At 35.6% G+C, this 14,286-nt stretch overlaps 1 protein-coding gene across 9 annotated transcripts; it reads left to right on the top strand.

Moving 5' to 3' along the window:
- The first annotated feature begins 7,092 nt into the window (after positions 1-7,092).
- LOC139785214 (uncharacterized) lies at positions 7,093-14,280 on the top strand. Of its 9 annotated transcripts, XM_071724385.1 has the most exons (17): positions 7,093-7,259; positions 7,339-7,442; positions 7,743-7,859; positions 7,994-8,204; positions 8,852-8,926; positions 9,178-9,325; positions 9,397-9,634; positions 9,865-10,271; positions 10,456-11,251; positions 11,585-11,678; positions 11,755-11,857; positions 11,967-12,074; positions 12,210-12,373; positions 12,678-12,886; positions 13,024-13,272; positions 13,962-14,087; positions 14,164-14,280. In XM_071724385.1, exons 11-14 carry the CDS (start codon positions 11,805-11,807, stop codon positions 12,692-12,694), a joined length of 342 nt encoding a protein of 113 aa, XP_071580486.1. In that variant the 5' UTR covers positions 7,093-7,259; positions 7,339-7,442; positions 7,743-7,859; positions 7,994-8,204; positions 8,852-8,926; positions 9,178-9,325; positions 9,397-9,634; positions 9,865-10,271; positions 10,456-11,251; positions 11,585-11,678; positions 11,755-11,804; the 3' UTR covers positions 12,695-12,886; positions 13,024-13,272; positions 13,962-14,087; positions 14,164-14,280. The 9 variants fall into 9 exon arrangements, with proteins under 9 accessions (XP_071580486.1, XP_071580485.1, XP_071580483.1 ...); XM_071724384.1 differs by having other exon boundaries at positions 11,585-11,857; XM_071724382.1 differs by lacking the exons at positions 13,962-14,087; positions 14,164-14,280 and having other exon boundaries at positions 7,126-7,259; positions 11,585-11,857; positions 13,024-13,739.
- The last annotated feature ends 6 nt before the right edge of the window (positions 14,281-14,286 follow it).

The following is a 14,286-nucleotide window of genomic DNA, read 5'->3' as shown; positions in this document are numbered from 1 at the left end:
CCTCTTGTACCTCACATACATTATATATACATATTACATGTACAAATTGGTACAAAGTGGGGGTATAGGAGGCGTCGCCTCGGGAATCGGCCCGAAATGTGCAACTAAATTCCGGATCTGCTTTAAGTTATATAATATATATTATATATTATAAACAAAAATTACTTTATTATCGATGACAGCTAATTTTAAATCGTGCACAAGTTTAACTCGCTCCGATCCTTCTATCTTGTCATAAGTAGTAATATTGTCATCGTCTACAGGATATAATGTTAGACTACTTTTTTGCTTAGTAGAATGCTTAGCATATAATTTATTAGATGACATTAGAGATAAATAATTGTCATCAATTTTCATGTTTAAAATTTTTGTGTCAGTTTAACATAATATAGATGTGTTAAATGGTAACATCGATACTATGTTAAAATATTTTAACAGAAAGGAAATGTTATTCTGATCGTAATTTGAGGTTAATTATGTGTACAATTAACATAATTTTTATGTTAAAGTTAAGATCGTAAGATAAAATCAACATTCTTCTTCTGTAAATTTTTATTCTTACTTCTGTTATAAAGTAAAATCAACACTCTTTTTCTGTAAATTTTAACACATTTAATAAATACGTTTAAATTGTGTTACTTTAACATATTTTTTAAATTATTTTAATAATTTTACATTTTAAATTTGTAAAGTTTAATTAACATATAAAGCATGTGTTAAATCTACACACGTAGGGGAGAGTGGGGTAATTGAGAACGGCGGGTAATTGGAAACAGCTAGGATAAGTAATACATCCCCCCGCACTACACCGTCCCGAACCTATTCAACGGCTGCAGCCGTTGAATAGGTTCGGGACGGTGTAGTGCGGGGGGATGTATTACTTATCCTAGCTGTTTCCAATTACCCGCCGTTCTCAATTACCCCACTCTCCCCTATGTGTTGATTATTTTACACAAAAATTTTAACAAGAACCTTTTTTAACAAAACTACAAAAATTTTTCAACAGTGTACGTTACAATACATTTTTTTAAATTTATATAATAATTTTTTATTATATAAGCGCGGCCTCGTCCCCAGGGGCGGCCTCGTCCCCAGGGGCGGCCTTGTCCCCGCTGAGAATACCAGCGCGCGCGCGCTCGCCCGCGTCCCATTCCTCGTCGGAGTCCTAAAAAAATAAAGGAATATTGTAAACGGAATATGTGTATGTAATTAATCATGAAAAATAATAGATGAATATGATACTATTAATATAAAAAGAAATACGTACTATTTTTATCTTGTTGCTGCTCTTGCTGTGATGGCTGTTGCAGCTGCTGCTCCGGCTGTTCCGTTTCCGGTTGCAGCTGCGGCTGCGGTTGCTGCGGTTTCTGTAGCTGCCGCTGCAATTGCTGTTGCAGGTGCTTCATTTGCAGCGACAACGATTGCTGTTCTCGCTGCTGCTGCTGCTGCTGCTTCTGCTGCTGCTGTATTATTGTTTGCAGCTGCTGCAGGGTGTAGCAGGGTGGAGCAGAATGATCGTCGTCAAACATGTCTTGATCAAGGTTTCCTTTATTCTCTTCAGCTGAAAGAAGATAATAACAATAAAATCTGTAATATAATTAAATTAAATTAACCCTTAACATGTATATGTGGGTCTACGGCGTCCGAGCCAAAGTGATATCTGCTTGTAACTGATGTTTGTAACCGATGTTTATCAAAATAACTATAAAATCATCAACTACAATGTAGACAGATGTTTCATGAATTTTTTTAGATTTTTTAAAATACACTTAGAAGATACCGAAAAAAACGTATACACTTTAAGGGTTAACTAATATTGGCGTGCGTGTGATGTAATTTTCTTATTGTATAGAGTGTCATTCAATGACACTCTACACGTTTACGCGAGCGTTACTTCTGTAGTAACTTACAATAATTCCTTCGCGTAAACGGGATTTTGTAGTAACTTACGATAATTTACTCCGCGTAAACGAGTGAATTATCGTAAGTTACTACAGAAGTAACGCTCGCGTAAACGTAGTATGAGTGAGTGAGTTAGTGATAAATAATGTATAATACTTACTTGACATTTTAAGGTCCTTTAATCTTCTTTCAAGCAGAGATGTCATGTCATCCAAACGAGTCACGGCGTTTTTCTTCTTCCACCTATGTATAACAAATAAAAAACGCCTATTCGTGTAATGACAGCTGACAAGCCGACACCCGACACGAATAAATAAGGCGTCTTTGTGTGCATAGGTGGAGAAAAAAAACGCTGTAACTTTCATTTCGAATCTGAGCATTCTTCGTATTCTTATAAAAGTTCGCGAATTGAGCTTTTATAAAAGTTTGATGAAGATTGTTCTTGACTGATTGTTCCTGATTGTTCTTTTCTTCTTGATTGTTCTTGATTGTTCTTTGACTTGTGAGGATTCGCGTTATTGTATTAATATAATTACTTGTGTGGTGACACTGGTGACTCAAGTGGTGATTCATGTGACAACTCGACGTGTGGTGAGTCATATGAAAAATTGCGTATTAAAAATTTGAAGAATTTCAAATAATAAAAGTTAATTTTATTATTATTATTTAATTACTTAATTATTTAATTATTAACATGGAAACGTGTGATCAATTGAAAAAGAAATGTAAACGAATTTTTTCTGAAAATTGGCTAACTGATGATCGCTTTAAATCTTGGATACGCAAAGTATCATTTGATGATAGTCTTTTTCATTGCACTGTATGCAATAATAATTTTTCGTGCAGTTCATCACATGTTTTAAGACATGCGGAATCTGCATGTCATAAAAATAATATCACAAAAAGTACATCATCATTCAATAATAGTGATGTAAACTCGAGTACTGTAAATAAAGCAGCAGGTAAACGACGATTTAAACAAGAATGGTTACAGATTGAACAATTTAAGCTGTGGTTACTTGAAGTGCCACATAAAGAAAATTTATTTGCTTGTTCAATTTGTAATAAATCTATTGTTGGTGGTTTATCTCAAATATATCGTCATGCAGATTCTAAGATGCATTTAAAAAATTTGGAAAAATGTAATACAGAAAGTAGTTCGTCGAATATAAATTTAAATGCGCAAAACGAAACATTTTTGCCGTTTAAAAAGAAAAAAATGTCATTTGAAATTCGATATGCCACCGTAATGGTTGAAAGAAATATTTCGTTTGCATCTGCAGAAATAATTCTCAATTTGTTTAAAGATTTAGCAAAAGATGAGGATTGTAGAGAGATTTTAGAAAGTATGAGTATGGGTCGAACAAAGTGTACAAATATAATTTCGAATGTTTTGTGCCCAGTTGAGACTAATCGTGTAGTCAAAAATATTCAAAATACTAAATTTTCAATTTTTATTGATGAAACATCAGACATTACAAATGAAAAATGGATGACGTTTCATGTACGATATGTTAATCTTCAAACATTAGATATTCACTCACAATTAGTAAAATTGATTGATATCGATGCGAGAGATTGCAGTGCAAAAAAATTATTTAATGCTTTTAAACAAGAAATGTTGAAACTACAAATACCATTTGAAAATATTGTTGCCTTGTCATGCGATAATGCTTCTGTCATGACAGGGAAACATTTATCATTTAAAAAAAAACTTGAAGAAATGTGTAAAAATGTATTAACGCTTTCATGTCCATGCCATTCCGCTGCATTGATTGCGCATGCCGCATGTGAAAAAATACCTACAGTTTGCGACAAATTTTTAAGAAAGATTGCAAAATATATAAATAGTAGTCCGAAGCGTACAGCCATTTTTCGCGAATTTTGTGAATGTTTTCAAGAAACAAATCATAAAATTTTAAAATTAGCAGAAACGCGGTGGCTTTCTCGCCACTCATGTGTTGAACGAATTCTTGAATATTGGGATACTATTAAATATTTTTTGAATGAAATGGTTGTTTGAGATTGCGCTACTCTGCCGGAAATCGCGTTTGATAGCAGCATATATTGAGACTTTTGCATGTCGGGGTTCGCTCGTCTTTAAAGAAATCGCTATAATTATTAGCAGATTATGGCATGGATTTTCTCTCAGTCGCATTCTGGAATATTCGCTGACATTCGCTCGGCAATAACAAAGTCACGCTACCGCGCCAACAAGGGAGAAAGTTCATGCCATAAACACCGCTGCCGAAAACAAGCAACGAGCACTTCTACTCGGCACGTGAAAACGGTGACGTCAACGCGATGACGTAGGCCGCCGAGGGCCAATCACCCGCCCGAAATCATCGGTGATCTGCTTGGAGGGAGCATCACCGCGGAGGTGATAAAAGACCGCCGCAGCGCCGCGGAAACGATTTCGCTCGCCGATCACCGCTAGCACCCCGCTGTTCTATACCGCTTTGCTATCGCACTCGCTTAACTGCTTTTTCGCCTACGACCGCTTTTGAAAACCGCTTAACGCCGCCTGTCGCGTTGCAACACGCATTCGCTTGCTTGATAGCTTCCGCCGCCGTTGCCGTGCTAAACTCTGTGCGCGCTCACGGCTTCCTTTCTCTACAAGAAAACGAACTCTGTACATATATACTTGTAAATACACACTTTATTTTTCGGTTACTTGCTGTGTCGTTATTTGTGGTCGTCTTCTACCTCGCGCTATCTCGCGCTACCGCGTGCTCTCGAACAATGGTTGTAAGTGAAAAAACAGAATCGGGGGAATATCTTTTATCTGTAATGCAGAACATAGACATAAAACCATATTTATTATTCTTAAAATATATATTACAATTTTTTAATGTCTTTAATGCATTTTTTCAAGCTAAAGAAACAAGGATTCATTTGTTGCAGTCGAAAGTAATTGATTTTCTTATTGATATCTGTAAAAATTTTTTAAAACCAGAACTTTTAAAATATTTGCCTGAAATTAATTTCTCACAAAATGAAAATCATAAATCTTTGATTGAAATTAATTTAGGATCGCAATGCGAAGAATATCTCAGTCAATTAATGATTGAAGGACATACGGACGCAGTTATAAATATTCGAGAAAATTGTTTACAATTTTACATAACTGCTGCCGAGCAAATTTGTAAAAGATTACCAATCAATGACAAATTTTTGTCTAAATTAAAAGTTTTCAAATCGCATACAGCTTTATTTGATATCGATAGAGAAACGTCATTCAATGATATTTCCTTTATCGTTAAAACCATTGGCGGTTTTGATGAAGACTGTTTAAAGAAAGAATGGTCAACATTGCATTTAGATTTTACTGTAGCAGAAAAACAGAATTTAAAAGAATTAAATTTTGATGAAATGTGGAAGCAAATTTTGCAATGTGAGAATAACGAAATTAAATATCCCAATTTAAGATCTCTTCTAAATGCAATTCGATCACTTCCTAACTCGAATGCTGATTCAGAAAGAATATTTTCATATCTGCCAGATGTAAAAACGAAAAAACGAAATAGTCTGTCATCAGTTTCTGTAAATGCTATTTGCGTCGTTAAATCAGCATTACATGCCAGAGGGGAAAATATTTTAAACATGAAAATTGATGACAATCATTTATCTCTCATGTCATCTAATAAATTATATGCTAAGCATTCTACTAAGCAAAAAAGTAGTCTAACATTATATCCTGCAGACGATGACAATATTGCTGATCTTTCTTCATTTAATGATATGCAATAATGTCTATAAAAGCAAATGCAAATAAAAGCAGCGCCGTGTAAAGTATCTTTTAAAGACATCATGTCTATAAAAGAAACCATGTCTGTAAATCTTGTAACCACGATGCTAAAAATCACTCCGAAATCTCGGACAGAGAAAGATTTAACAAATCATATTTAAACAATTCGGCCAATTGACCAATGCGATTAGTCAATTCTCTCTCCATCCGAGATCTCGGAGCGATTTCTAGTATCGTAGACACAAAGGTATAGAGACATAAAAAACGATTATGTACAAAATGTCTGTAAAAGACATCATGTCTATAAGAAACTTCATGTCTGTAAGAGACATATATATGTCTGTAAAAGACATTCATGTCTGTAAGAGCTTAGACATCCCCAGCGAGAAATGCCCCATCGAATCGACGTCTAATCGACGTCGAAAGATGGGTCATTTCTCGCTGGGGCATGATGTGCAAAATCCGACCGAGCAACCTCCCCGTGGTGCACATCGGGTAACGCAAATGCCGGCGGTACTGATCTGCAAGTAAAGATGTGCAATTTACAAAACTGTGAATTGCGATTGCGTTGTTCCTTAAGCACGCAAATTGTGTGCTTTAATATATGTAATATCGAAGGACATGTTCGTTTATTTATTCATTATACTATGAATAAATCATGAATTTTATTATTATTTATTAATAGATATTAAGTGTTATTTATTATGTTCCATTTACTTTAATATGTCTTTACTAGCATAAATGAGTTTATCATAATAATACAATAACTCACATAACGGTAATGTATAATAAACGTGTATTATTTAAATAAATAATTTTGAAGAATATAAATATATTGGTATATATTGGTACATATTGGTCGCATATCTGCACAATGGTCTGCACAATTATACACGATTCTCGCTTTCAGGAAAGTAAAAAATACTGGTTGCAAAAATGTAAATTGCTATGCCATTTCTATTTGTGTAACAAAAATATTAAATTAAATATAAAAATAGAAATATACTGCGTTTTTACGCGAGCGTTACTTCGGTAGCAACTTACGATAATTCACTCGTTTACGCGGAGTGAATTATCGTAGGTACGTTATTATGGTGTATCGTTACATTATTTATTTTTATTTAATATTTAATATTTTAATATTTTTATTCATTTTAGTATTACAAATTGTATGTACATATACATATAACATTGCCAGTGTGTGGACTGCGTGGTAAAATGAAATGCGGACACCCGAGTTATGGTACGGATCGAGCGGGAGGAAGAAGGACAGAAGATCATATGTCTGCCTTCTTTTATTCAGTCGAAGGCAATCGAAGCACTGAGCGCACACGGACGTGGTTCATGTTTTGTGTGAGTATCCCCTCCATCTCCATGACGACCGGGCCGCGTCTCATTTTCTGGCGGCACTGGTGACAGCTCGTGTGTGTCGTGTCGCGAGGTTAGCGGGGTTAATATTTTCTCTATGCATATAGAGAAAATTCAAATATGCTCAGCAAAGTTCAACCCCACGTCCGTGCATCGTAAGCCACGTGCTGAGCGGGCAACATTTTTTATAAATGGCTAACGGGGCAATGGCGAACCCACTTGGAATGGACAAATATCCGAGGTAAGTAAACATAACCTGTTTCGGTTGCTCGTTATACTCATATTATTAAACGGAGTTGTGATAGATACTTTAATTCAAGGATTATACAATAACGACTTTCCAAGTTGGAGTGGCGTGTATATAGCATTAATCAGGAGGGACGTGCAGCTGTGGACATTTAAAAGTTGCTGACACTGTATACAGGTAAAGAAAGAGATACATGTTGACATGTATGTATGTATACATATATGCGCGCACGCGCGCGCGTGTGTGTGTGTGTGTGTGTGTGTGTGTGTGTGTGTGTGTGTGTGCGCGCGTGCGTGTGTGTGTGTGTGTGTGTGCGCGCGCGCGTGTGGCGTGTGCGTGCGTGCGTCTGTGCGTGCGTGCGCGCGCGCGCGCGCGCGCGTGTGTGTGTATGTGTGTGTGTGTGTGTGTATGTGTGTGTGTGTGTGTGTGTGTGTGTGTGTGTGTGTGAGATCATTAATGTATCATATAATATTACAGATTAACGATCCCACGAGAAGAGGATCAGGTGCCCTTGGTCTTTGTTGGCACTGTCGAAAGCATTGCCAATGCCAAAGTTCTGTTGGAATACTATTTGGCACATCTAAAGGTATAACTGTACGTCGATGCTCTTTACCCCGATTCTCTGAAATATCTCCATAAAAATATATATGAAACCGATATCGCGCAGGAAGGAGTCGCAAAATAAAATTGAATTTAATCGTATGATTATCGTGTGATTTATACTGTAGGAAGTAGAGCAATTTCTGCAAGAAAAATTGGAAATTGATCAATAACTACGAAGTATGCATTGATCGACTGCAGGATTGATGCCCAGTTTTCATCCCGTAAGACGAGGAATGGTTGCAGGACCGGAAGAGGGTATCAGCGGTCGTGGCGGTCGCGGTAGCCAATCTCGAGGACGCGGTTCTTGTAGTAGAACTCCTACCAGACATAATGCCGGTAATGTTATAAAACGTACAAGTACGATATATGGAATTGAGGGAACGGCATGTGCCTCAATTGCCAAAATATTAAAATGTAAACTTGATCATTTATCGTGTAATTATAATATTCATGTTTTGAATGAATTGATACATCATTTGTCTCGATTGCATGTAATGTATAAATTAACGTTATTATATATAATATTTTAATTAATTAGACTGTTTTTATGGTAACATGAGAAATTATTTTTAAAATATTTCAACTTATTTCTAAGTGTATGTATTTACGTTGCATGGCTATTGTATTAGTTGAAAATTTATTAGACACATATGTGAAAAATTGTCATTTTTAGAGATATAGTCAGCTTCAAGTAACATATTCATTTATATCTGCCAAAATGCAAACCATTGATAACAATTATATTCTCTCGTAATATAAATATATTTATAGCATGTTACAACAAAAAATATATTATAAAATAGATAATTATATCTACTAAAGTATCTCTAATATTATTTCTAAGCTATAATTGATACATATATATATATATATATTACGGAGAGGGAGAGAGAGAGGGGGGGGAGGGAGAGAGAGAGAGAGAAACTTTATCTTGAACAAGATTGTGTAAAGAGATATGCAATGTAAAATTTGTCTCATTTTAGATATAATATCGATGAATTTAATGTTCGAGAAGATTTGATGGGACTAGCTATTGGTGTTCATTGTGCAAATATTCAGTAAGCGAAAAGTTGATGGCATTACAAATATGAAGTTAGAAGAAAATTTATGCATATTTAAGATATATGGAAATATTAAATTTAAAAATGAGTTTTGATTGAAATTAAATTAGATAATGCCTAGAAAAGAAAGATCTATTTTGTTAACAAGTTATCTAATCTTAATACTAAAGTTATGATAAAGTTGATGTTAGTTTTGCAGTTAGGTTTTTCCCAGTTTTATATTAAAAAAATGTGATGACTTATTACAGAGAGCGAAGGGGTGATGATGATGATGATTAACGGTGAACTGGTAAAAGTAGAACAATTTCGGAGAGAAGAAATAATAAATTGCACATGTGGTTTTATAAAAGAGGATGGTTTTTAATGAAATCTGTCTCTGTTGCCAACATGGACATTGTAATTTTATTGAAAAAGAAAAGGATATTTACGTGTGTGTGAGATCATTAATATATCATATAATATTACAGATTAACGATCCCACGAGAAGAGGGTCAGGTGCCCTTCGTCTTTGTTGGCACTGTCGAAAGCATTGCCAATGCCAAAGTTCTGTTGGAATACTATTTGGCACATCTAAAGGTATAACTATACGTCGATGTTCTCTACCCCGATTCTCTGAAATATCTCCAAGTTGGAGTGGCGTGTATATAGCATTAATCAGGAGGGACGTGAAGCTGTGGACATCTAAAAGTCACTGACACTGTACAGGTAAAGAAAGAGATACATGTTGACATGATCTATGTATATATATATACGCGCGCGCGCGTGTGTGTATGTGTGTGAGCAAATTCTTGAAATTGCCGTATCAGGCAGTAAAGGCTAAATTTGTCGGTAAGAGAAAAGGGTCTTTTTTCTGTACAAAAATGTGTCTTTCAGCTTAAAAACTTGTCATCAATTCTTTACAAGGAGTTCTAATAATAACTTTTGATATTGTTTAGGAATAGAGCCAATAAATGTCGACTGGACAGTGAACGATTGCGTCGAATTTAAGAAATTAGTGCTTGAGAAGAATTTCGTCTCTGTAATCGTCGAATCGGTGTTCGATCATCTGTCGCCAGTCAATGGTATCATGCTGGGATACGCAAGATCCATGAGAATGTAGATGCTCTCGATGAACGTATAGCAGTAATGGAACAGGGTGCAAATGGAGCAAAATTGTCCAATAATGAGTCGACTCCTGTTACACAGGTACCTGAGGTGGTCGGTGAAACTGTCGAGGTTGACGCCAAAGTGCCGTCGACCGCGACGAATACGAACAAAAATACGAAAACTAATGTCTTTACGTCATCGTCTGAAGATGTTGAAGAAGAGACGTTAGAAGGAGAGGAGAAAGTTGGAAAAGACGGTAAGGCTTTACAATAGAATTTTGTAATATTGAGCTTTGTGTGTTAAAGAAATTGCTTCCTTCATAAAAGAGAAAACATTTCTTGCAGAACAAATATTAGGCTTCTATAAAACAATAGAACTTTTCTATATGTATTCGTAGCATTTTATTCGTGTCACATTTATGATCATTTTTTTTCTTTCAGACAAAAAGCATACTATCGTGACAAGATCGAAAACTGGATCGTTGCAACCACGAATTTTTAACATGGATGATATAAAGAGACGGAGTATGGTACCGTTGTCGAAGGAGGAGCAAGAGAAGCTAGATAAGGGTATAAAAGATTCCGAAAGCGATGGCAATACTAGAGTAACGCGTCAGAAGGCATATTAAATTGCATCTGGTACACACTTGTTCAAATTGAGCATGGACAACAACTTTAAGTCGTACGTCAATCAGTATATCATCAATCCCATTGCGCTAAATAAGACTCAGAGAAACGAAGAACGCGATAAGAAACGTCACTTGTCGCATAAGTTCTCACTCACGCAAGCATCGGAATTCAAGTGGGTGAGTAGTTTAACGGGTACCCGTGTCCTGTTGGTTAGTACTTTATGCCAAACGATTCTGCAGCAGAAAGCAATATTCAGGCGTCGTTTATGTACACCAACTGGCCACTGCTGTGCAAACCATGGACCGCAGCAGTGGGAACGTGCATGAATCCGCGAGACTTTGCGCGCACTCTTATTGTCTTGCAGGCGTGCATCAAATCTGTTGTATTTGCGAGCGTATGGCACGACCAGCTCGGCCATGTAAAATTGCTACAGGTGACCGCACTCGAACGCGAGGAGAAAGAACGCCAGGATAAGAAGGAAAAAAAGGAGAAAGAAGATGAAGAAGAGCGTAATTGACTCTACAATTTCGTCAAATACACACTTGGCTTCAAGCAAAAGGTGTGGAAGCAGAAGGGAGTGAGGAATATCAGGTGCCAAGGTCCTCAGGTGAGGTTTGCTATTACAATTGTTTTATTTATTTGAGAATTTATCTTAATATATATTTAATTGTTATCTGTAAATGTGCGATATATGTCGCATAATATATGTGTAGGTATATATTGGCTATATTGGCATTATTACATAATGTTACTTATTAATAGTAATTTTATTCCAATTAGACTTTGTAATTTTATTTTCTAAAAATTAATGTTTTTCAATTAGAAAAGAATTCCTATTCTTTTTTCTAGAAATTTTTTTTGTACTAAAAGCAAAATCTCACAGAAAGTATCAAGAAATGTATTTTACAATTGTATAATATTGTTCTACCTATGCTTGCAGATTCATGTTGTTCAAGGACACGAACCAGCTGTATTCTTAAATTTATTCTCTGGAAGGATGGTGGTACACAGTGGCAAAAAATCTGAGAAAAAATGTGAGAAACGATGCAGATTGTACATTTGTCGAGGAACTTTAGAAACTGAAACATTTTTTATTGAGATTTCTTGTAGTGCTCGACAATTAAGAACTAGAGGTTCCTTCATATTGCTAGACACCGAAAATGCAAAACTATATGTCTGGCATGGGAACAATTCGTTGCGCCATATTAGAGAAGTATATTTCCTATAAATTTCTATAACAATAGCAATAATAAATATATTTCACGCATAATTTAATTAACATACATGTATTGAATATAAACTGATCTATTGCTTCATTTTAGCTGCGGATGGAACTACCAAGGTTATGTCTGGCCCTACCAGTATTTTACCAAAAATGCCGCAAACCCCAGGAGTAAACCAGCAATCCTTGATCAGGGTAACGTTAACGAGTAAGTTTACTTATTATTTAATATAATCTTAATAATAACGATAAAAATCTTTTTTTCGTTCTCGAAAGATTAATGCGCAATATATGAATTATCTTCTTAAAAAATTTTATCTTAATTGTCTTAATTATGTTTCAGGCACTGCTTCATTGGTGCAAGTGCAGCAAAGAGTGCAAATTCTCATAGAGCTGGACGGAAAGTTGCAAAGCGTAAAATCCGCAACCATGACTTTGACACCCGCCACAGCTGCTCAAGCAACGAAGAATGCCATCGTGGTCACCAACACAGGACAAACCGCGCAGGTAATGATGCTTCTGGTTAACGTGAATCAAATCATAAAGTAATTCTCGAATATACGTGATCTAATGGAAATTGCTGAAAATTTAGTAAAATATTAAATTCGATATATTCAAGTCCAATAAATTCTAGAAAATTGAAAAAATATTAATTTAGAAGCACATGAAAAATTAAATATTATAAAGTTTCAAAGACTCGCGAATTCTAGAGTTAATTGTAATAAATATATATATATATATATATATATATATATATATATATATTACATTTACATTATTTACACTTATATGTTGTATAAAAATATTGCAGGTAATATCTTCCAGTAGTCAAGTGATAAGCGGCAGTCCGATAATGGTCACGAACGCAAATCTGGTCCAGCAATTGACGTCAGGCAAACCAGTTAACTGTAATCGGCAACCAAGTTGTAATACGTAACGCATCTAATCAAATTGTGCACATAAACTCGGTTAATGGTGGCTTTATTGTGAAAAGTCCCGTTGCTGCCAATAAACAACAAGGTTAGTTACTTTAATTAATTATTTGCATATTTTTTAAGTAAAAAGATTAACTCAAAAGATAACCAAAGAAAGTACACTTTATTTTTATATCTTATGAAAATTTTATATCTATTGAGAATGTGCACTTATACTTTTAGCTTTGCAAGCCACCCAAACTTCAACAGTTGCGCAATCAATTGCAACTACTAACACGAGCATGACGACGACCACCGTAGTTTTTACAGCGTCAGTGACGACGACTCAGAGTTCCGCCACGACTCCAACTCCGGGCAGTATCGAGGCTTCTTTATTAGCAGGGCAACCACCTGGCACAGTAATCAAGTGTGTGACAGTGCAAGTTATCAGTATAGCCGAGGGCCCATGGATTGTGCTGTAGGGTTTGCAAGGTACGGATTTTACATCGCAGCAATTAAATATGGTGCAGCAACAAGTTAAGCAGCAACTTTTGAAAGGTTGGTTTTTAAGGATCTTTAAAAATTTATTTATAAATTTTTTGATAAACTTCTCCAGGAGTAAATTGATATTAATATATTATCCGGAGACATCAACTTGTCTTTTGTTGCCCGCACGTTATTGATCAGTGACAAATTTACTCGTGTTTAGGGAGAAGTATAGTTTACATCATCATGCTAAATTGTTGAAACTGATAAAGTTTTTATTAGGATTTGTAATTGTGTTTATTCATTATTTTGTCGTAATTTGTTTTTTTCATTATAATTTATAACATGTTTTCGCTGTTTTTCTTATTTGGTCTGGTAATGTCAAGTTTTCATGGTTAAATTTTATATTTCCATAATGAAATATACATATCACTTGTATCAATTTGTTGAAATAAAAATTACATTATATATAACTTGCATATTATTGGTTACGTCTTTGATATAAATCGATAGATATTGGGTGCATCTAGAAGCATAACCGTTCACTAAACCGCTAAGTATAGTAATTAAGTGTAATTGGTTGGATCCAAAGATAAGAGCCAATCACGTTCAATTGCTATTTAGCGGCTTAATGGGTGCGTTCAGCAGATCAAGCCGCTGAGTAGCAGTCGAACGTGATTGGCTCTTACTTTTAGAACCAACCAATCAACGCAAAGTGTTGATAAGACGAACTCAACAGTTGTGTCTGCTGAACGCGGCCAATGAGCGGATGCGTTTCTGGATTCACGCATTTATTACACATTTGATTACAACTTCAAGTGGTTAATATTGATTTTCATCGTTGATAAGTAACTAAAGACGGGAGTCACTAAATAACAAATTACAATTGTTTTTTAGCAAACGTTCACGAAGAGGCGATAGCATAAAATTGAGTGTCGCGAGGGTGCCTAACCGGGAACGACGTAGTGCTCCGTATCGAGACCGCAGGCGCGTGAAGCCGCGTGCATAAAGGAGAGCCGA

This window comes from Temnothorax nylanderi, unplaced genomic scaffold, assembly GCF_030848795.1.
Source record: "Temnothorax nylanderi isolate EJ_2023f unplaced genomic scaffold, tnyl_v1.0 TNYL_tig0756_pilon, whole genome shotgun sequence".
NCBI lineage: Eukaryota > Metazoa > Arthropoda > Insecta > Hymenoptera > Formicidae > Temnothorax > Temnothorax nylanderi.
This window is presented reverse-complemented; position numbering and strand designations above follow the sequence as displayed.